Here is a 21,806-nt window from a genome sequence, read left to right as displayed (position 1 = left end):
ATCCCCCTTAGCACTGATAACTAACACCTACCATAGAGCTTGGATTTCTTAGAGATAACGTGGGAGCCAAATCAGACGAGGTAGACACAACTAACCATTTTAGCTTCGGAAACGATCCGAATCGTCCTCATGTAGAAGGGAAGCTGTCACCTTACCATGATAAGGCCCATGAGAAAGCAACGCCATTGTTGCAAGTTCTATATAAGGCTTTAGTGGACAACCCTTCCTTACAACTTGACAAATCCCCATCAGCGGTTAGGCATTCTGTGTCTAAGCTCGATGAGATCAATGGCCAGATCAGAGAGCACAATGGAAAGAACAGTCAGGATTCAGACTTAGGCATCATTCGATACCACGATCTGCTCGGAAAATGGCGACCAATACTTCTTTTGGAAGACGATGATACAAAGAAGTTCTTACGTCAGTCTTTATTGGCATATTGCGAGCAAATGATGTATCCACCTACATGGGCCAATCCAACGCCGTCCAATGGCCCTACTACTGGCCAGCCAGGACAAGCTCCCGAGTCGCAGAGCACTTCACACGCTATTACAAGTGGCGCAGAAAATGACAGTACGACCTTCCAAGCGCCAAACCAAACTGCGGCGGCTCCGCCATTAGATCCAAGTCAACAGCAACCCAGCACGAACATGGCCACAGCCAGTGTACCCCAGATACAAAACTCGCATCAAACATTCAATATGCAAGGCATTTCCGAAACGTCTATCCCGCAAGCAGCAGGTGGTCAGAAACGAGTGATAGCTGTTAGACCACGTAAAACACGCCGAGCTGTGCAGCCGGGATTCACATCGACTGGAGAGAAGATTTTGTTCATTCAATCAGTCGGACGATATGCGCGATTTGTGGTCACTGATACCGAAGGGAATATACGACTTGTCTCTGGCAGTCAGCCCGCTATAGACCTAGCAAACAGTGCTGGAGTCCCACATACGCTTCAGGATCCAGCGGAAATCCAGAAGCTTCGTGGCCTAGTTCGTCGCGGTGGCGGCGAATACGGGCTGGAATTTGTAGCTATTGGGGAATGGGACATAGGGAATACACGGCTTCCCTTCATCGTCGTTGGCTTTTATTATGAAAATGAGAATGGAAGGCGCGAAGAAGCTATCTCTCGTTCTTCTCTTATAAAAATATTGGGAACACGCGAAGGGGAGAAGCTCATAGTTGAGAGCATCGTGGGCCATCCTGATCTGTCCTTAAGAGAAGCTCTCGAGGCTCAGATAGCGCCAAGAAAGCAGGAAGTCTCTTCTAACAACGCCCCCCAACTGCTTCTTCAGGGCGAGCAGAGCCAGCCGTGGTGGTTCCAAACCCCACAACATTCTGGGTCTCATACGGCTTTCAAGGTCGCCCCTGCCCAGCAGGCGCCTTACCCGAACCATTTCCAACAATTTGCTTCTCAACAGTCTCTGCGGCCTATTTCCCTGCAGTATCAACAGCCATTTCCCTCTCAGTTCCAACCCGGGCCTTTCGCTATGCCACCTCAGCCGATTCTTAACTCCTCAATGATGAAACCTAGGGCCAACTCCCCAACTACAAGCATGATGTCTGAGGAACTTTGAGAAATTGAGACTTACTGGATTTTTGATGGCACTCCTGATTTTTACCATGTACTTAACCTGATATTACTGTACCCAAATTGCAATTCGAGTTTTTTTATCAGTATGGATTGAGCATTTTGGGGGTCATCGTGAAAGATATGCTGGCATTTTTCAATAAGCCAAATGATAACTGAACGTAACTTAAAGCATACAAGATAAAAAAGAAAAAGCATAAGGTATCCCGAGTCACAAACGGTCAGGAGAAGAACAATCACTAGCCATTTGAACAGTCTATATGAGAGGATGCTAATACCTCGCACAAAAGCCCTGCGCAGGGGGTATCCACTATATCCTTATGTCCTGACATTCTAGGCTAGAAGCAAGGTTACCATACTCAACAACTGTGGCTAGTTGCTGTGCTAGCTGAGTGGGCGAAAATAGTCGATGTCCATATTCTATCCAACGATGAAACTGTGTTTTCGGAATAATCAGCGCTGCTGCCCGTGCATTACGAGGTAAACGAAAACAGAAAAAGCATCTTGCTAACCTTTGCTATGCGCACACCTAACCAGAGGCACCGGTACCTTCTCAAGGTGGCGGCCAATGGGTTTTCGATAATGACCCTATCATATTCCGGGAGGGCATCCTCGAAGAAGCCATCTGGGTAGTATAGCTGACTCCATGACTGACCGCGAATGAGGAAATCCTCCGGCAGTTGTTGTATCGATCCGTCGCCGGGAAGCGGGAAAGCGGCTTGTTCGATCTTTGAGACTATAGTATCGGAGTGGATCAAGCTATTAAGGTAGCTTGTGATTTCTATCCAGGGAATGTATCTTTCAAGTTGCTGCATTGCAGATGGGTGAAGAGCCAGACACCAGATGAATGACATGGATATATGAACACTAGGAAAGGTGTTTGGGTCATTCATTCGATGAAGGAGGACGGATAGGGTGTGGAATGCAAGAGAGTATCCTTGATATGTGATTTGGGATTTGATGAGGTTTCCGGCTTCGCTCGAGTTCTGTTTCTGGCCCGACATCGACTTGAGTGCCATATTGTGCGCCTTCTTGGTGCCAGTTTCGCCGTCTCGCTTAAAATAATCCAAGGATATCATGGCTTCGGAGTCGCCATATTCAAGGACCGAGGCGATATTACAGGACACAATGTAGACCGCTTGTTGGTCTTTGAGTCGTAGCTCGCAAATTTCCCCCCGCAAGATAGCCAAGAAACGATTTCCAAGCGTAATAAACTCATGAGAGGGAGCTCGCATGAATATAGCCCTGTGTGTCGCAATGAACGCTGTGATGATGGCATCTTGATGAAGGGCCTCTTTCTCAAACCGAGTGAAAAGTAGGGTAATCCCCTCTCGAGCAGAATCGTAAGGGTAGACAGTAACTAGTGCCTTCATATAGAAAAACAGTTGCTGGAGAAAGTCTGGCCAAGCTACCACTGCTAGATCATGTTGGATTCGTCCAGCTTCGGGACATCGGTCTGCAGCTTGTCTGTACCAATCTCCCGCTATGCCGGCCCAGACCTCGTGGTCTCTCATGTCCGACTCTTCGAACTCCATGCCAAATCGTGCTAGATCCCCGAGACATTCCATCCAAATCTCGCGAAATGCTGAGACGTTCTCCAACAGAAAAGTGATACTTAGATAGGCAAAATAGATGAATGTCCATATGTAATCCAACGGTTGCGGACGCTTGTATTGTAAGATGACCAGGAGTGAGTGGATCCCAAATCGCCACATGCGCGCAGGCATCCTATATTTTTCTGCAAGGCTCTTCAAATTCGTGCGCTGGGACATAAGGAAGAACTCGAGGTGCATCTCAAGTAAGTTTTGGTGGCAGTGTAGGAGTCTGGCCAATTCCGCCTCGGACTTGGGCAGCTGCTGGTCGAGCTCAATGCACCTCTTCTCCACCTTGGCTAGCTCGGAATAGATGCGCTGCACATCATTGACCAGCTTGTCTTCGGAGATAGGAACGCACCATAGTTGCGTAAACATCACCGCCTCTCTCGGCACCGGTGAGTCTTCTAAGGCGTAATCTCGGTCATGTTGGGACTCTGACATGGTAGAGCTGTCTGACGAAATGACTTCATTTAAAGGATCACTGGTTGAAAAGGGCTTGTCCTCAGGGTGGCGCGAAGAAGAACAAGACATCATGACTAATGCCGCAATGGCTGATAGTGGTAGAATAAGGTGTAGCACTGGACCGCTTGTGTTTTCGGATTGATATCTGGAATCTCGGAGGGATAAGTTGGGCATTAAAAGGCACTCTTGTTCACCCGGGTTATGGGATCCACTATGCAATGTCTCAGAAGCGCCTAGATAGGTAGCCATCTGTTGGTTGTGGCGTGTATTCTTCACCAATTAAAAACCAGATAAAGCGCACCAGACCTGGGTACATTGGGTAAGATTCGTGTTGCTGTGCACTTGTACAGATGATCGGGAATTTTGTGGGTTCCCGAGCTAGAATAGATTCCAGGAGAGCTAGGTGACCTCGTCCGGAATACACCAGCAAGGCTCTTGAGCTTTATCAATGAATGTTGCATCTCTCCCCTACTTTACAAGTAATACTGACTGCAGAAGGGGTATGGATGGCTGGTTATGCTTTCCTAATTGAGGTTCCCGAAGACGTTCATTCAGCCTCAACGTATGTGGTCGGAGGAGTCTATGTTGAAAACTATAGCATTGACAACTACAGTAAGTGTATGGCTCTCTTTCTGCTATCCCAACGGAATCCGACAGCATTCTTCCTGAGGAGTAAAATGTTTCAGCTGCCCTCGTCGTTTTCTCTTCCTTTCAGCTGCCCATTGAGCGAGAATTCGTTGGAGAACGGGGTCATCTTTGCTTTTATCATTGTGGTTGTTTCTAACATGCCTTGCAGGTCTAATAGGCACCTAAAGAGAGTTCTTGCTATAAGTGGGGTGTGAACTCACCGTTGATGATTGTCTGGTCGGGGATAACTTCGCAGCACTTCGGGACAGAAAGGACATGCGAACCTAGTCGACCGATGTACTAGGCCATGTCGTATCAGTTCAGTCTTACGCTTGAATGTTTTTCCGTCTGTAGGGCAGTAGTAGTGCCGGTCATGCGAATGCACTCTTTAGTGGGAGCTAGTGGTCGTGGGTTTGCGGTTAGGAAGGGTAATTGGGCACTGGGTTCGAAGGTGACCTGTTGGCTTTTACTTACACGAGTAAATTCTGGTTTCGGAATGGCGCTGATGTGCAACCTGGGTGTACCCACTTGAAACTTCCCCACGTTGCTGTGCTTTCAAGCGGTGCTGATGCTAAGCTGGGAGCGGCCTGTTTCTTCGGTAGAGGATAAATGCACCGGGTCCTCCGGTGGGTAGTTTGGGGCATGTCGTCGGAAGTACATGCGTGGAATTGCTTGTCGACTAGCTGCGACGGTGATGTTGAAAGTGTGGGTCCGAGCAGAAATAAATTCTAGGTGGTAGGCGAGGTCGATTGGGTGGGATAGAAGTTTTCTATGTTAGAGATATTCGATTTGCTTGCCGTTAGGGATGGAAGAGAGAGATGGTGAATGGAAGGTAGAGACAAATGGTTATTCGGTTCGTTTGGTCGTATGGTAATGTCGTGTAGAGGGGAAGTTTCCAGCACTACTGGGAGGGCTGAACGGGCAGCACTGGTAAATGAGCTTCTTTTTGATGTGATATGGCCTTGTGTCCTCCGCCGTCGCTTTTCGACTTTGATGCAAATGGCGCGGCCACAGACTCAAGCTTCGCCAGACTCTCGAACGCGTCCCTTGTTGCCGATGCTGAGTTTGACATTGGGCCAGATAATTTTCCTGTTTCCATTTCGATTTTGCTTTCCGTCAATTCCTCCCCGGGTGGTCTTTCATGCAGAAACGGGGACGAGAGTGATGAGGCCTGTGCCCAACACCACCCTTCCTTGGGCAACGACTCTGGAAAGGACACATTCTGGGCTTGCCTGACGACGCGTGCATAGTCCAACACTAAAAAGTCTATTAATCCCAACTCTCGCAAGAACTTGTATCCGGATATCTGGAATGTTGCTTACAGAAAATATGGGAATTGTTAGCATGGCCACCGTCGTCGCCCGCCACTAACCGCAGGGGAGGATCTTTCGGCTCATAGTTGATCTGACTTGCTTTGGTAGATTGGAATTCGTATGTTGTATCATGCGTGTTATTGATTTTGGACATGGTTGGAAGGTTCACAAGTGGAGCTCCACGGGTGATTTAGATTTTGAATTGTTGTGGGAGTATACCAGATTATATATATAGTTTTGCACCGCCAAAGAGTGGAGCCGCCAGACCAAAATTCCATATCTGTGCTACCCAGAAGCATAACAAGCGCCCGAAGGTTACACCGCCTCACGGTCTCATGCATGATTTGATCAACCAAGATTCATATATCACAGACCCGTGGTGCCGCCGATACCGATTAACCCACTGGTTTCTATTTGTCGACGGAAGATGGGTTGATCAGCATAATAACAGAAAGTCTACGCACAACATATTATTTCTATTCCTGTATTTAAAAGACGCTCCCCCATCGAATTCATGTAGTACTTAGGAGGCTTTCTCGTTCGGCGGAAATTCCCTGCCATATTAGCGTAGTATCCTGGCTGGTCATGTACCCACCGGATCTAACCAATCCAATCGCCACAGGAGTGACCATAAAGGGCTTCCTATTAATCATTTGAGATAAACACTAATACTCCAATGTGAATAGTGCATACATCTAGTTGTGGGTGAATTGACTACCAGTGGTGATTAGAAGGTAGTTGATAGTAATCCCGAGACTAATACGTTGAGAGACTTTGTGACGAGTAAAATTGGTTCTCGATGGCAAAAAACGTACGAGACGGGCTGGTGGTCTGCCGGGGCGATGGTACAAGTAAGCTACTGGGAGAAGACCTGGTTGCAGTCTTTAAACTTGCCGTACTATTGGTCAACCAACTCCGCAACAGGCCGCATGATCCCCTTAACCTTCGTAATCCTGCTTTCAGTGCAGATAGCAGATATCCTTTTGGCAGGGTGAGAATTTCAGTATATAAGTATGTCCATCGTCCAACTTCTTCCCTCCGCGACAAATCCAGTCAACGCTAGCTTGCCTGTACTACGGCTAACCTCGTTGATTCTTAAGTTCTCTTCTTTCATACGGATAACAAAGAACACCCTGAGGGTGATACCACTACCACATCTCAAACAGTGGACAGGGCCCTATCTACAATGGATAAGGCAAGTTGCCCCCAGACAGGAAATGTCCAAGCACTCTGTGCCGCTAACCACGTGACTTTCATTATAGGATTTCTTTGGTATAGCGGTATAGACCGGACTAGTGTGTATATTTTCATAGTGAATGCATAGGATCAGACTCAGAAACTGATGGACAGAGCTATTATGCCCGGCCCGTTGAGATTTTCCAATAAAGCCCTCTAACATCAAATTCCCATTCCGCGAGTTTCCATCATCATCACTGTGCTTATCTCATCCAGACGTGCGTGATACCAAAAAAGCACAACATCAGGGGTATTACCCGCGTTCAGACGTTTTGCATACTGCTGTAGGTACTTGTTGTGTACCACGGAGTGCTTCTGCAATAGGACAGTTCTGGGGTCATTTGGATCTTCATTGAAAGAGACCAGGCTCACGTCGTTTAATGGCAAGAGGACGGAAGAAAAGTGGTCTTTCACGGCAGATATTGCCCACTCAACCACGGCCAGATCAACTATAAGAGAGTTCTTGGGCCGATGAAGTATGTTGTGGTGTACTGTCGAATTCCCTCCTTCAAGTGGGACGGCCTCCAAGATCATACCACTGAAGCCTCTGTCCGTAACATCTGCCATAATATCGGGGCAGGAATCAGGAAACCAGGCTCTGATAGTCTATTCAATTAGCGTAAACAGAAAAGCGTGAGTAGCCGGAAGCTTACCTTTAGTTTGACTGATCGCAGGTTTGAAGTCATGATGTTCCCGCTGCAAGGCCATGATTAGGGATTCCGAGACATTTTAGAGTATCCCAAAGTTTTATCTGCCCTCATGCCTCACAAGAGCCCATATTGGCCTCCTGCATAAACATATACAGGAGCACGGACCGTGCGAACTATAGTTATCTATTTCGTGTTGCGGTCTCAGAGGCCGGTAAGAAGGCAAGTCTCGATTGGTCAGAGAGATATTCAGATCGTCTATTTTGAGGGCTCCGCTGTTCATCATAGGTCCAGTAGTTCGTTCCCACCCCTTCATGTCGGTCAATTCCTAGATAGTCGGCTGTGACTTGACCGTGGGTATAAGAAAGCTCTGTCAAACCCAGAACGGGAAGGACGAACGTCGCTATTTTTCTACGCGAGCCGGCTAGACAGCAGCTGCACCGTGAACAATGTGAATAGTTTCGCGTAAATGTCTTACCAATGCATATAGTTCGGCAAGTCCGGATCATCAGCGACGGATACGATCATCGTATATAGCGCCACTGATATGCACTGGTATGCCGTTTGGCTTGATGTAAGATTTCATCACGTCACCTGAGTGATGATCGTCACGATACCGCAACGTCGGCAGTTCCTGCCCATCTATACAAAGTCTCCAGTCAACTTGGCCGCCTCTTTCTATTTTATGGAGAGAATAATCAAGCCTTCTATTGCTTTACATCAAAATGAAGAACTCCCACTAGTGGGGTGCAGCGTGGAGGAATCCCGCACCGCTCCGGGCCACACAATGAAAAATGGACAGATACTGGACAAGAATGACAAAAAAGCTACAAGCGCGGCAGGCACAAAAAGTCGATTCTAGGCCGTTGATGCTAGTTGCCCTGCTCCGTATTGAATGCGAAGCGTCTGCGACCACGAGTGGGGTGCCCTACATTGTCGACTGCTCCGAGCCAATGAGGGATTACAACGTGATCCGTGATCAGTCCCACCTTCACCCCCGCCGGAGACCAAGGTCGATTGAATGCGAGAGCAATCTAGGAAGAGGGATTCCCCGCCACCATGGTATGTCATGTCTTATCCTTACTACCATCCGAGGACAAAGCAGTTGATCGTTCCGTTGTTGCCCGCAGATAGGACAGTACCGTTCCCCAGCCACAGTCAGGGGAGTAGAAGGCCCTTTCCTCCTCACTAAAGTCGCCGAGGAGGCACGACAGCGACTCGCCACATGGGCCCGTGACCATGCCGTTCCATCCAAGGACTACTTCGTTGATGAACAGGGCGATCGAACATATAAAATAGAGAGTTTGAAACCCTTGGTGGAGCCTCTCCTGCGAGAGATGAACTTAGCGGTAGGGCACTCGGGTGAAGTTGCGAGCTGTGTTAACGAAATCAGGAATGGAAATACACGATGCATCGAGAGTCGGATATCAGGCTCATCCCTGTCAACCATCCAACCTACGCAATTCCCATCAATGTCATTACCGGCGTTCCCCAAATCAAAGATCTGGCCAGTAACGTCGTAACGCTGTTGGTGGGATACTTTTTTACGCTCTCCGAAGACGTCCTCATCCTTCCCCAAGCAGACTACCTGGTGGTGAAGAGGATGAGATAATGCTAATAGGCTTGCTTTTCAAGAAATTCCAGCGAGGAGATATAGATCCGTATCTTGTTGTTCGATAGGCACAACGCCTGGTGCTTCCTCCGCACTGAATAAAGGATTCAAAGATTGTGTGAATGGCCCGGAGAGGAGCTGCACCTTGGAAAACGGGATCGGTCCGTAACCTAGAGCTATGCAGATGCGTGCCAGTCTAAAAGGGCCGGTTAGCAAGCCCTCGTCACACCAACATAGGGGTCTTACGGAATTGTATATCCTGTCAAGTAGTGCACGATACAGGGAAGGCAGTATGGGATCCACCCAGGTTCCCAGTGTGCCATCTCTGGCGCTCCCAGCTTGTTGGCCACGATCTTGTAACTGTCCGTATCGTTGGCTGCAAATCGACTAAATTGTGCCGGACCCCGACTCTCTGATGCAAGTTTTGTCAGCTGGGGCTTCGCAACGACTGCAATCACGTACCAAGAAGGAAGAATTCCCAGGCCTCACATCCCCATCCATTCTCCAGAAGGGCTGCCATGCATCGATTGGCCCAGACGGCGCCATGCCGATATTTTTCCAAGGTCAGATCCTCTTTCGTCTCGTCGAGATACCGTCTCATCATATCGTTGGTTGCCTTCTTGGACACCCCCGCACCCACCATGACCACACAGAAGGAGCAGAATACTAGCTTTTGAAAGTCAACCACCCGTGTTGTGAATTTCTGGTCCTTCGCACACCGGGCAATGAACTTGCCGTATAGACACCCCTGTACGACAAGCTCAGGGCGCTCGGTGGGAAGGATCGGCGGAAGCGCGGTGGTCCCCGATTCTTCAGGAAAAATGGGGACACCGCCATGTCCCAGAATTAATTTCAGAGCCGTCTGGTTCCGCGCTGGAGTATCAATACCTGCCAACTGTCGAGCTCTCTGTAACTGCGTTGCGGCCAGAACCCCTTCCACGAAGACATTTAGCTGGTTCTTCCATTTCGGTATCTTCTCCTCGCACGTATGCGCCGGGGTGGGAATGCACGGAGGTGTGTATTCGACAATCTGAATTCCACATGCGACTGGCCCTTCGGTATTGGAGGGAACAGGCTTGCAAAGGCTTGCCTGGTCAGGACTTGGGTATGGCTGTGCACTGATCAAGTTGACCAGGTGTTCCACCTGCTCCTCAAGGTATTGGATGTACGCCGGATCAGGCCCTTGGAATTTGAATTTGCGTTGAGACATCGTTGAGCAAGACATAGTGTGGTGCTTTGCAGTGGACGAGCCGTCTCCCTTTTATGCCTACCGTCCATAAAAGGAAAGTACCCGGGTACTTTCCTTTTACAGACATACAGGCTACTTGATTAGGATGCGATCATCATTCCTCTACCACTGCCGTACGAGGCATCCAGACAAAGTAACACGCCAGTCGGCCCAGCGATCTGGCACTGGTCGCCACTGGCCCATTGTAGAATGATTTTTAAGGTAAACATGATTGGTACCTCATATCGTATTCTGGGGTTCAGCGGCTTTCGTGGTCTACTATTCTATCATTATTCTGGTGGCGTACTTTGCCGTCATATTCCGGTGCAAGGGATATGCTTCACTACCACCGGCTGGGGGGAATGGGTTCATTTCATCATATGGTTTACTAGGACCTCTTTCCTACCATCACCTGATCTCGTATCTCTTGCAGAAATTGCAGGAACGCCTCTCTCATTTAGAGGTTCGCCTTCTACCAGGAAAGGCCCACAAACTGTACTTCTGTACTACATGCAGCATTCGTGATGGCGCTAGTGGTTAGTATTGTCCAAATCCCTCAAACCGAAAGTATGACTCTTATTTCCATTGTCAGACCGTCCGCGTCAGGTGCAGTCCAATGACCAATATATACGCCGGTCTAGAGGATGTGGTCCATGCGGCCATCTTTCTCGGCAGGAACCAGTTCGATCTGGCTGGAATTGATCGAGTCAACCAACGCTTCACCAATCTTAACGGACTGCGACTGTTGAGCAGCGACCCACTCTTTGCCCCTGAGGGCAATCGACCTTATGCCCAAACAGCGTTCCTGGCACTGAATGAGATGCGCCAGCAGTACTACAACGAAAGAAACAATACCTTGGTGGACGGGAACCAGCCGCTTGTTGATTGGTATGCAGAGGCACTTAAACATTTCGATCAACTGATCGTCCATTACCAAAAGCAGTTCTAGAAAGGGAGCGAGATATCAGAGCTAGTGATCACACACACTGGGTACTTTACATGCTGCATCTGTAGAGGCGTGTCAACTCAGGTCTTCGTCTTGACTCAAGGCAGTGCCGTCGGAAGACAGCTGCTTCCGACGCTTGGACACTGGGTGCATCTGAATCCCTCCGACTGCCAACATAGATTGAGCGTTTCGTTTCTGCCTTTTGGCCTGATGTTCAATCGAGGAAGGTGTGGTGCCTTTGGACCTGAAGGAATTGTATTGCCATGTCCGAATTTCATGTTGTTGGATTTCCACTGTCCATGGCTGCCTTGAAGGGTTATCGAAATCGGAGCTGCAGTCCAGGATCTCCTCATCTTCGTAGGCAAAGAGCATTTGTAAAGAACCCAATGCATCCCATAATTGTGGTGGCTGTATTTGGTTCCGGAATAAAGGCGATGATTGTAATTGGGAAACCATCTTCCCTATTCGCTGCTCGTCAGGGTGGGTGAGCAATGATCGTAGTGGCATTGGATCACTTGGAGTTAACGTCACACCGAGACTGACGCAGACCAATATCAAGCTGGCCCGCTCTCCCAGAGGCGTGATCGGTGCTGTTAGGGCGGATCTTGGGGTACACATCGCGATAAGGCTTTCCGAGGATATTTGCTCAATGCGACAAAGGAGGTAACACAGATACGCTCGCAGTTCCTGGGCCGACACTCCAAAGGGTATCAGCTTCTCCTGCAACAAATAATCACGAACGTATTCCCAATCTCGACGAGTCTGTGAGCTTGTTGCTGTCCATATCTTCGATTTCATCTCAGAAAAGCCCTCAGTACCGACTTGCGGATACCACTCGTGTTCATTGCGAGAGCTAACGTCAGAAAGTTGTCGAATATCACCAATTCTTGCAGGCAAGGAAGACTCGAGGGAGACGTAACATATCAGGAGGAGCAATTGGAGAAACGAGAAGCGTGAGGGGACGGCAAAGGTAGGTTCGAACTGGGCGCCGGTTGAGAGCATCCTGGATAGTCTTTTTGTATTGACCGGGATGAGAAACTACATTGGGAACAGCCGCCTTCTTATCTATCTGCACTTGTTGACAGCCATCGATTATCATCCATTACTACGCATTAAGGGGCATACCGATTCCCTCCGGTACAAAGCATCTGGTTGGCTGATTGGTTGGCCCGATGAAAAAATTTCAGTCAATCTCAACGATCTTTATTCATACATCTACCCCGATCTGAACAAGTGCAGGAGATACTCGGGGGTTCCCAACGTGTTGAGTACATAACCACCAAAGGCAGGTAAGGAGATGTACATCCAGTAGTATCCACGACAATCCCGATCTTCGTTATAATAGGGAATCAAATGCTCAAATCTTGCGTCTTCGAGCTCGCCTAGGCCCTCGGGAGAGACAATATTGGCCCCTTGTCTGCGGATTTTGATAGGTTGGCGTAGGTAGATCAGAAGCTGCGTGAATTGCCCCTGTTCGCTAGAGGCAAAAGTGCCATCCATCAGCTGGGTCTGCAGCCGGGAGAAAAGGGGCGAAATGCATTGTTTCGCCCCCACATATCCGGGCTCGGACATTATGGCTAGGTATATGTCTCCGAGTGTATACTCATTATTGGATTCCTTCCGATGATGGAAACTTCGCGCAGGCGAAAGAAAGGTATCGTTGGATTGGGATGTAAACCGTCCCGGCAGGCGAGCGTTTCTCCACGATAGCCACATCTAGTACAAGTTAGTCTGAAGTAGTGCAAAATGCAAAGAGTTTCAGCCCAATCATACTCTGATTAACTTCACAAATAACTCCAGCGGGATGTTTGCCATTCACAAGCCTAGGCGGGTGTTCCATTACAGGCGGGCAATTCGAAGTTGAGACCATCATAGTGTTGGGAGAAAAGATCGGCTGCCACCCGTACGGAGGAGCATAGGGAATTGCAGAGCTCGTGGTGGGGGTAGCATTGGCTTGCATTATGCGATGCTTCAGGACAGCGGACTAACTGGCGGAATAGTGGCGCTTTTCTGACTGTGTTGATGGAAACCTAGGCACCTGAGGAGGGACTCCTGTCTCTTTTAAATAGGTCGTTATTTTCAATCGCAAAGAGGTTGCGCGAGACAACCTACCAATGGCCCTGACTCCTAATTCTTTTCCTTTTCCTCACTGGCAGTCTCCCTAACATTGGGGCTATCGAAGAATTGATCTGCACTATGTGCATGTGCAGCTCCGGGCTTTACTTGAGATGTTATTTGATTCTCAGTCGTCTCTATTGGGTGACGGGCCGTCTTGGATGGATATTTCACAGGAGGTACCAGGCCGTCTAGATAAATGGTATCCCCACTCGCTGTCGAAGGAGGCCGATTTCGTTGTGTGTGAGACTCTGCTTAAAGCGGTGTATAAGCCTTGTGATTTCCTTGGTGCAAAATTTAATCATGTACCTGAATCTGAATCTTCACCCGGGGACCAGCAAGGAGTAATGCTCGTTGGGAAACGAAATTGAGACTTAATCCATCCTAGAAGCTGCGGAAGGGATGCAAAAGAATACTCGGCCATTTTGGACAAAGTCAAAAGGGATGAAGAAGGTATAAGTGTACGGCCGTTCGTATTTATATTGTCGGCAGATCATCACCTGCCTCAGCATCTATATAGTACTTATTCATTGTTATCATGCGCATACTAGCACCGGTCTGACAGACAAAAGTACGTATCGCGCAACAAGTTCTAGCCCATATTGTACTCGCTATCGAAAGAGATTGGTTCTGAATAATGTAATGATTGGAATGACTGGAAAGAGTTGACGGGAGTATTGTTGAAATACCCTTAGGCCCAGGTCCCCATATCGGCGATTAGATCACCAGGCGTAATCGAGACTGATTTTCCTGTAACGTAGGCAGATACTCTGTTGACGAAGGAACAAAATCTAACAGTGCAAATTCATGCTCTCCAACGCCGTCACAAGACGACTCAGTCCAGCATTCTCCGCCTTTACTTTCGTACCCACCACCTCGACGTTCCCCACCACTTTACCCAGAGCTTCAATCTTTTGGACAGCAACATCCTCCATTTCCGCGAACCTTTTTCGAGAGGCATCTGAGAAAAAAGCGCCAAATTCCTCAGTTTTCTCACACGCTCCGTTGACAATTTTTATCAAAATATCCTCTGATAGGGTCTGGTCTTCCTTCCATCTTGCAGCTGGGCTTTGTAGAATGACTGCCAGCATGTCCGAGCTCCTGCTATCTGCACTCTCTGCCGCTACAAGTGCAGCGACACGCCAGTCCTGACGACTTGCACTATGGTGCATAATCCAGCTCGCCGCATGAATGCAGTTGTGTGTCGCGGCATACGTCAAGAGTTTCTCGGGTGGCTGATGGCCGCGGCTCAGGAACCAATTCAACAATGGTTCCGGATCCTTCCGGCCCACAATCTCCAACCAACCAGGGGATGCGTTCTCCGGGTGAGGCTTCCCCAGATCTAGGCCAGAATCCAATAACTCGTTCGCAAGACCCACATCGGCAAATAGACATACATGTCCCATCTCACGCGGCCCAAGTGAAGTTAGACCATTGTCCTGGCATGATATAAGCCGTGCCCAGCAGACTTGAAACCATTTCCGATTCCAGGTAGAGGCCTGAAAGATTGTATATTGGTCTTCCTCCGGCTCCCTCATCGAAAAAGGATGAAGAAGATCTTTGGGATCCATCAAAGACACAATACGTTGCATCAAGTCATTTTTCCCACTCCTGACCGCGAGCCAAAAGAAGCTGTAGCCATTTTGGCAAAATGAAGCAGGTTGAACCGTTTGATGATCCAAGAGTAAATTGAAACATTGAGGACAATTTTCGATACACCATGAGGCCAGATCATAGGGGGCGCCCTTGTCCATCATATGCTGACGCTGTTTGGCACAGCCATAGTTGGGGGAGAGGTTCCACTTAACCTCGATCTCTTGTCGAAGCGATGGACTTTTGAAAGCATTGATAATTGCCAGTTTAATCAGAGGTCGCGTGGTCTCATTGCTGAGTTCGTTGAGAAAGAAATGAAGGGCCTCATGTGAACCAAGCGGTTTGGAGAGAAGGTCGGACTTGATTGCGGACTCTATAAGAGGCCATCGTAGGTCCTCAATATTTTCGAAAAGCGACGGGCATTGGAGGGACATTGTCGAAAATTTATCGTGACCAGACATGTTGATCTAATAATTGTGGTACAGGTAGAATGCAGAAATAAGTTGAAGTATTGTTACGGGACGGATGATCAGGGAACAAGGAAGGCTTTTATAATGGATTTGACTGAGGGATCACCGCTGAAAGCAGTGATTACTCGAAAACGATCAAACCTCCTGAACATGTAACTATTGGAATGCTCCGTATGTGATCTCGTTGATCAACTGATCATGCGGGACCTTTTTTAACAGTAACCGTCTCCGTAACTTCGACTTCGCCTTCAAGATATTCTACTGTCTGAGAAATTCTCGTGCCAACGATCATGATTCCACCACTCGTAATCAGCCATTGCTGTATCCCCCTGTCCTGAATTCGATCATTGAAATGCGAATCCCACCCCAACCCATGCCGGATCTACCTACATCAGTCATTTAATCCGTAGCTATCGATTAGGTGTCATACCAGCTGTAATCCAAGCCATTCAAGTGTATATCTTGGAAGAGGAAATACGACACACATGTCCATGCTCACTGTGCTATGAATATGTAATTGAAAGTTGGATTGAAAGCACGTAGATGATGTTCTGACTTTTAGGTGGGTGCGGGTTAACGTCTGGGAAGGCCATGCTTTATGAAACAGCTCCGGCATGAAAATCCTATTGGGCCTATACCCTGGAAGCTTCGTTGGGTTTAGTAGTGAATAGCTTAATTACCCCCACCTTGTCTCCACAAGTGTACACCACGTATTGGGTAGGTGATGCTGTGCCCCAAGAGAGTCTTTTTTCAAATTACTAATTGGCAATGAACTGAACAGAGTGGAAGCTCCAGTGCTAGCATGCTTCGCGCCTCGTCGTTCAGTGTCTGTAAATATTCCACTAGGCTGGATAGATTTGCCTCCCTCGCCACCAATAACATGCTCTTGGGAAACAAAAGAGAATCTTCTGCAAAGTGCATTGCAAACCCAATTTTTTGGATAGCACGATGCTCCACTATATCAACACTTTCGAGCTGACTCTCTCCGCTACGATTGGAAGCACCCTGAATGACCTCGAAAGCAAGATTTTGAACCCAGTTGGCAGGGGGAGCTGGAACTCGCAACGATATCCGCTTTATAGTCATCTGAAGTATTTGGATGCTGCCAGCTGTCTGACGCCTAGCCGCGTCAACCGCACAGCCCAACTGCTCGTTCATATCGGTGCTATGAAATAAGAGCCAGCTTGTTGCCTCGGCTCTATCATGTCGAGCTGCAGCAAGTAGTGGTGTGTCTAGCGCGTTTTTCATACTCGGCAGGTAGTGTCCTTGGCGCGAGAACCGTTCAAATAGACCTGTCGGACTTGGGTGGTATAGAGCAATTTCAATCCAAACATGTAAGGGATCAAATTTGAGTTCTGATGCGAGGTCTAGGCCTCGAGATAGCATGCGATCCACGAGTTCAGATGTAGCAAACCGACAAAAATGGGTAAGATGACGTTGGTCGAGAGTTCCCCACAACATTTGATCCGATCCTGACTCAAGCTGTGTCCAGCAGGCATGGAACATCTGTTCATTCTTAACCGCCAGTTCGAAGATCGTCTCTTGGCGATTCCCAGAGATGATAGAAGCCGGTGTCAGGATTTGCTCCGGCGTCATCATCGACACTAGTTCGCAAACAATATCAATTTGGTTGTCGTCAACCGCAAGATAGACAAGACTAAGTCCCGCACTATTAAAGCAACTTGGGTAGATGAGTCTATGACGTAGTAGCTTCCTAAAAAGCTCTGGTTCGTCACGTAAACTCATAGAAACAACATCAGGATAATATTCAGTGTGTAGACCGTGTTGGTGAATGATGGCGTGATTGAAATCTCTGTACAGTCTCCACTGACTCAAAAGAACGTCACGAGAATTCTGTAGAAAATACTGAATTCCTTTTTGAAACTCAGGTGGTACTAGCGGGCATTGTTGCAGGGCAATGAGAGCGTTCAGTGCTCTATGCGAGTTTGATAGGTTGGGGTTGAGAAGCTCCCGGTATAGCTCGCTCAGAAGTTCGTGGCTTAGCAAATTAATTTTTGTGAAGGAATTGCTTTCAATAGCTGAGAGAAGGGCTTCAAGATGGCTTTCATGCATATGGAGTTGCGGAAATAGAAGACGGCGAAATGTGGGAGGACATGTAGTATGGGGAGACGAGTCAATCAATCCCTCGGCCTTTCAGGTCATCTTATGGCTTTTACGACACAGTAGCTCAAGACGCCAGCTATTTCTGAGTAGTTGAAGTAGACAATCAACCAAGAGAGAGATGTGCAAACTTTCGAAGTTGTCTAAGAATAGCCATTGATTAGCTCCAGGAACATGCTCCCTACTATACTGCCAAATCGCACACTCCATTGCAGTATCCTCCGGCCCAGAGTCCTGTCCCCAAAATACCAATCCCATTTCGACCCATATTGGATCTACTTACATCAGTAATTTAATTCGTAACTATAAGTTACACCAGCTGTAATCCAAGCAATTCCAGGCACGTGTCCATACTCAATTGACTGAATAGCCGGATCAAATGGGAAATTGCATCAAAGGGACGTATATGATGTCCTGATTTTTTGACAGTGGATGCAGGCTAATATCTAGGACGTCGGAGAGAGCACCGGGGCTTCTTAACTCCAGCTGTATTGTATGCACCACAGCTGAAATTCTTGGTAAAACTCCGCAGTAAGCAGTCACCCAGAGAATAGAATATGACTACCCTTTAATTGTTGGCAATCGTCAGATCGACTTCAATGAGTGGCTCTCAGCCACTTCGAATGCCGAGAAATTGTTAGTTCAAGCTACCTCAATTGGAAGCAAGGATGGTACTTGTCGGCAAGTACAGCAAGGAACATATCTTCACTACGATATTCACAGTCTATATCATGCAAAAACCACGTTCTATCAAAAAGAAAAAGCTCAAACAAGTGACGTAGTAAAAGAGACTTTTAGTAAAGAAACTGCTGGAGTTCTAGAATATTTTTGACCATTCTAACATGAAACTCGCAGTAGAATACCTCTACATACAGTATATGATGTCCCTGAGAATCTTCCTCCCGACCAAAGCAATATTCACTAGCTTCATGAGAGACCCGTATTGGCACTTGTTCCATGTGAGTGAGGCTAGCTCAGTCTCTTTGGTGGCGGGGGGGAGGCGGGTTCCTTGTACCGGATGATTTGTACCAGCTCTGCAAGGCTGCCTCGCTTTGATACAATGCACTCTTGATTTTTTAATGTGAACGTAATTTCCCAAACTCCTGGGACAACAGGAGAGAAATCTTGAAGACGTCCTTCAAGATTATCCATGTTGGTTCCTGAGATCGAGATCAAACAATTCCGGGTGAACCCAATGGCAAGTCGAATTGCACGACCTTCATCCGTCTCGTAAACGCCAGGAGAGCAAAGCCTCATCCGCATGGCGTGTAGGAGGAATTGGAGCTCTTCGTGAAAGTGGTCGTCATTACTGGTCATCTTCTTGATCACAATAAACACTTGCTGAGGTGCAAAGTCATCGCGTTTGGTATCGAACATGGCTTGACAGAATAGAAGAATCTCTCCCGGCGGATAGACAAAGGTCCTGCCCTGGTATTGCTCTATCCTCAAGATGCCAACTATTTCTGATTAGTGGGAGTAGACAATCAACCAAGATAGAGACGTGCAAACCTTCGAAATTGTCTAAACATAGCCATTTATTAGCTCCAGGAACATGCGCCATGCTGTACTGCAAAATCGCATTTAACATTCGGAGAATGGAATACTCGACACTGAATCTTATTCTTATATCTCCAGAAAGTGGTTAGAACAAACTCAGTACGGATTCATGAAGAAGCTTATTAGGAAGCAAATATTCTCATTGATGTTATTAATCCAATTGCTCGAATTCTTCGGCTTGATAGCAATAGCAGATCACTTCCGTTTGAGTATGCAGAGTAACTATAATCCACAGGATACACTTTAGCCCCAAAATACAAATGGTGAGCATCCACCGCCAAAAGTACTTCAGATTCCCTGCTAACGCATTCTTCAGAAGAGTGAGGAAAATCTGCACCGTGCTCTGGTCGACTTTACCGCCAGTGGACTCCGCTTGTGAGATCATAAGCCTACTAGGTGATGTTTTCTTCAGGAGGGTAAAGGGTATTGTGCTGTGTACATTGCCATACTCTAGTTCACAGAGCCAGAACTCTCCATTCTGACTCCTGTTCACAACACGTAGTCCGTCGCTGCCACGTATTGGTTGCCATTCTGCGTCGGAGTAATGTTGCAGGGCATGAAAAAGTATGCACCAGAAGTATCCACCACGGTCGAGAAGAAACGAGATTCCGACCAAAGAACCCTTCATCTCCTCCATTGGGATATTGAACCTCCAGCCCGTCGCCTCCATAACCAAACCTTCCTCATCTTGCTGCCTGATGTGGAAGGCAGCATCCCATGGCTAACAGTTCAGTAGATTCCTCTATCAGTGATCAAGATCTTACCTCTGATTTGGCGAGAGATAGAAAATGAATGGATGTGGAAATGCAGCTGCGCAGCTTCTCCATATTTTCGGTTGGTAGAGGGACAAAACGCCTATGAGAAGTCGGTCGTGTCTGAGAGGCGTAAGGCTTGTTTATATGGTCTTTAGGTATACCCCTGTCTCATTCGTCGTGGCACTTGCCAATGCTAACTTGCCCCTTTTCCTTCCTCTCCTCCCCAAATGGATGAAGGACTCTGTGGTAGGGTTAATTGGACCGAAGCCAGCGGCAATCGGAGCGAAACAGTAGACAAGCAGTTCATGAGGGCGTTCCAGCAAATTACTGCCTGCATTTTGAAGGCGCTCCTAGAGCTTCTGCTTGCATACCTCCTCGCCCTGCTCGCCTTTGAATTCTCCCTTAGAAGCATGCAGCTGCGATTTTCACATGCGGACTTGATTTCGCTTCCTTGTGCACCTGAACCGATTCAGACTATTCTCTTCTCGGCGACACTCTTGCTCTGACAAGTGTATCGCCCAGAGTAGGAGAAGTATCTGACCTCTACCGAGTCTATTCCGTTCCCGTACTCTAGCACTGACAAGTGCATAGCCGGAGTCGAAAAGCATAGTTTGACCTTTATCAAGAAGGGAGGAGAGCACGTGTTTAGCACCATGCAGTGTGCAAGGGAAGCTGTGCAAGAACTGTCCGCAGAAGAAGTTCACAAAAAAAAAACGGTCAAATAATGGGGTATGGCAGCATATTAATAATGCATGAAGAAACTTCCACCGCCGAAAATATGAAATCTCATGTGAACCAGGTTCTAGGAGGCTCTGTTCATTCAGCCGCAACTTGGATCCTGGGGTAGAGAGGACAGTTACAGAGACCTAGCAAATCAAGTCGCCGTAATACTATACTATATTCTCACTCGGGCTATTTTTTCGCTACCCATTACCCCAGTACCACAAGGCGAATAGTCCCTTAAGCAAGGCCCGGCGTCTTGAATACACTCCAGGACCATTTGTTTGAGTACCTCCTTGCCCTGTTTGCCTTTAAATTCGCTTCGGAGCATAGAACCGCGAATTTTACATTGGGACAGGATTTCGCTTTCTTGTCCTTTTCTGTCTAACTTGATCCAGTGGGAGAGGGCCGATTTATTCGAGTTTGACAATACGGGTTATCGCTCGAAACTGAACAGTTCAGGTAAAGCATATTCGTCCTCGATGGCCGTATCGTTGCATGGCGTAGAATGGTTCTGGAGGAAAGATGGTGGTGCCATTCGTAGAAGATCAGGCCGATTGGGTGGGAGAAGGCTGACTGGTACTGAAGGAAGCGAGCTTAGCATACCATTCCCTGTAAGTTGAGGTAATGCAGTAAGTAGTAGCTAATTAGATAACGTACTCAAATATGATATGGTTCAGAACATTCAGAGCCCATGAAAACCCCAGGAAATCAGCATCTAGCTCAGCAGGTCTGATAAGTAATAAAGAAGCGAAGTGTCGTCAACGGTTTATTTGCAATCATGGAGAGTGATCGCCTTGACAAATTTGTTTGAGTTTTCAACAAAAGGTATCTCCCAGAATAGAAAAAGAGCATGCATCTGACTATAAACGATGAGACCGTGACTTAGTGCAGGCTCGTTATAGGCAAACTGGCAAACCCTTCTGCGGCCTCATTTAGTAGCGTTACGCATACTAAAATGGGGTCGTAATATTGCAGTCATTGAGGCACGGCCCAGTTCTAGCAAGAGTATCGGGTTGTGGTATACATGTGCAATTGGACGATCTATCACCTTCAAATATGCGTGTGTCCACCAAGAATTGGCAAGATTGGCAGGGAGGGCGACGGCAGGCCAATAAACTAACTGATCTAGTCTAGAGATTTACAGTTTGATCTACATTTCCAGTTTACTGTTGTATACAGCCCAGGTGTTATTCAAAATTTATACAAGATCTCCCA

At 47.6% G+C, this 21,806-nt stretch overlaps 11 protein-coding genes across 11 annotated transcripts; 4 read left to right on the top strand and 7 right to left on the bottom strand.

The window, feature by feature from the left end:
- Positions 1-452: 452 nt before the first annotated feature.
- N7458_004332 (putative glutamine rich protein) lies at positions 453-1,577 on the top strand (the record flags this gene model as incomplete). The annotated part of the gene is made up of 1 exon (XM_056907714.1): positions 453-1,577. One exon carries the CDS (start codon positions 453-455, stop codon positions 1,575-1,577), a length of 1,125 nt encoding a protein of 374 aa, XP_056768441.1.
- Positions 1,578-2,064: 487 nt separating this feature from the next.
- Positions 2,065-3,627, bottom strand: N7458_004331 (uncharacterized protein; the record flags this gene model as incomplete). Its single annotated transcript, XM_056907713.1, has 1 exon — positions 2,065-3,627. The coding sequence occupies one exon, from the start codon at positions 3,625-3,627 to the stop codon at positions 2,065-2,067; it is 1,563 nt and encodes a 520-aa protein (XP_056768440.1).
- A 1,549-nt stretch (positions 3,628-5,176) lies between these two features.
- Positions 5,177-5,742, bottom strand: N7458_004330 (uncharacterized protein; the record flags this gene model as incomplete). The annotated part of the gene is made up of 2 exons (XM_056907712.1): positions 5,177-5,532; positions 5,598-5,742. 2 exons carry the CDS (start codon positions 5,740-5,742, stop codon positions 5,177-5,179), a joined length of 501 nt encoding a protein of 166 aa, XP_056768439.1.
- Positions 5,743-8,265: 2,523 nt separating this feature from the next.
- N7458_004329 (uncharacterized protein) lies at positions 8,266-9,083 on the top strand (the record flags this gene model as incomplete). The annotated part of the gene is made up of 3 exons (XM_056907711.1): positions 8,266-8,533; positions 8,606-8,820; positions 8,865-9,083. The coding sequence occupies 3 exons, from the start codon at positions 8,266-8,268 to the stop codon at positions 9,081-9,083; spliced, it is 702 nt and encodes a 233-aa protein (XP_056768438.1).
- Positions 9,084-9,101: 18 nt separating this feature from the next.
- On the bottom strand, positions 9,102-10,293 carry N7458_004328 (uncharacterized protein; the record flags this gene model as incomplete). The annotated part of the gene is made up of 3 exons (XM_056907710.1): positions 9,102-9,279; positions 9,330-9,495; positions 9,546-10,293. The coding sequence occupies 3 exons, from the start codon at positions 10,291-10,293 to the stop codon at positions 9,102-9,104; spliced, it is 1,092 nt and encodes a 363-aa protein (XP_056768437.1).
- Positions 10,294-10,927: 634 nt separating this feature from the next.
- On the top strand, positions 10,928-11,260 carry N7458_004327 (uncharacterized protein; the record flags this gene model as incomplete). Its single annotated transcript, XM_056907709.1, has 1 exon — positions 10,928-11,260. One exon carries the CDS (start codon positions 10,928-10,930, stop codon positions 11,258-11,260), a length of 333 nt encoding a protein of 110 aa, XP_056768436.1.
- A 72-nt stretch (positions 11,261-11,332) lies between these two features.
- N7458_004326 (uncharacterized protein) lies at positions 11,333-12,259 on the bottom strand (the record flags this gene model as incomplete). Its single annotated transcript, XM_056907708.1, has 1 exon — positions 11,333-12,259. One exon carries the CDS (start codon positions 12,257-12,259, stop codon positions 11,333-11,335), a length of 927 nt encoding a protein of 308 aa, XP_056768435.1.
- A 213-nt stretch (positions 12,260-12,472) lies between these two features.
- Positions 12,473-12,829, bottom strand: N7458_004325 (uncharacterized protein; the record flags this gene model as incomplete). The annotated part of the gene is made up of 1 exon (XM_056907707.1): positions 12,473-12,829. The coding sequence occupies one exon, from the start codon at positions 12,827-12,829 to the stop codon at positions 12,473-12,475; it is 357 nt and encodes a 118-aa protein (XP_056768434.1).
- Positions 12,830-14,163: 1,334 nt separating this feature from the next.
- Positions 14,164-15,399, bottom strand: N7458_004324 (uncharacterized protein; the record flags this gene model as incomplete). The annotated part of the gene is made up of 1 exon (XM_056907706.1): positions 14,164-15,399. The coding sequence occupies one exon, from the start codon at positions 15,397-15,399 to the stop codon at positions 14,164-14,166; it is 1,236 nt and encodes a 411-aa protein (XP_056768433.1).
- A 984-nt stretch (positions 15,400-16,383) lies between these two features.
- Positions 16,384-16,611, top strand: N7458_004323 (uncharacterized protein; the record flags this gene model as incomplete). Its single annotated transcript, XM_056907705.1, has 1 exon — positions 16,384-16,611. One exon carries the CDS (start codon positions 16,384-16,386, stop codon positions 16,609-16,611), a length of 228 nt encoding a protein of 75 aa, XP_056768432.1.
- Positions 16,612-18,525: 1,914 nt separating this feature from the next.
- N7458_004322 (uncharacterized protein) lies at positions 18,526-19,940 on the bottom strand (the record flags this gene model as incomplete). The annotated part of the gene is made up of 3 exons (XM_056907704.1): positions 18,526-19,013; positions 19,372-19,834; positions 19,878-19,940. The coding sequence occupies 3 exons, from the start codon at positions 19,938-19,940 to the stop codon at positions 18,526-18,528; spliced, it is 1,014 nt and encodes a 337-aa protein (XP_056768431.1).
- Between the last annotated feature and the right edge of the window lie 1,866 nt (positions 19,941-21,806).

This window comes from Penicillium daleae, assembly GCF_028827525.1.
Source record: "Penicillium daleae strain IBT 16125 chromosome Unknown utg000004l_segment0_segment0, whole genome shotgun sequence".
Taxonomy (NCBI): Eukaryota; Fungi; Ascomycota; class Eurotiomycetes; order Eurotiales; family Aspergillaceae; genus Penicillium; species Penicillium daleae.
This window is presented reverse-complemented; position numbering and strand designations above follow the sequence as displayed.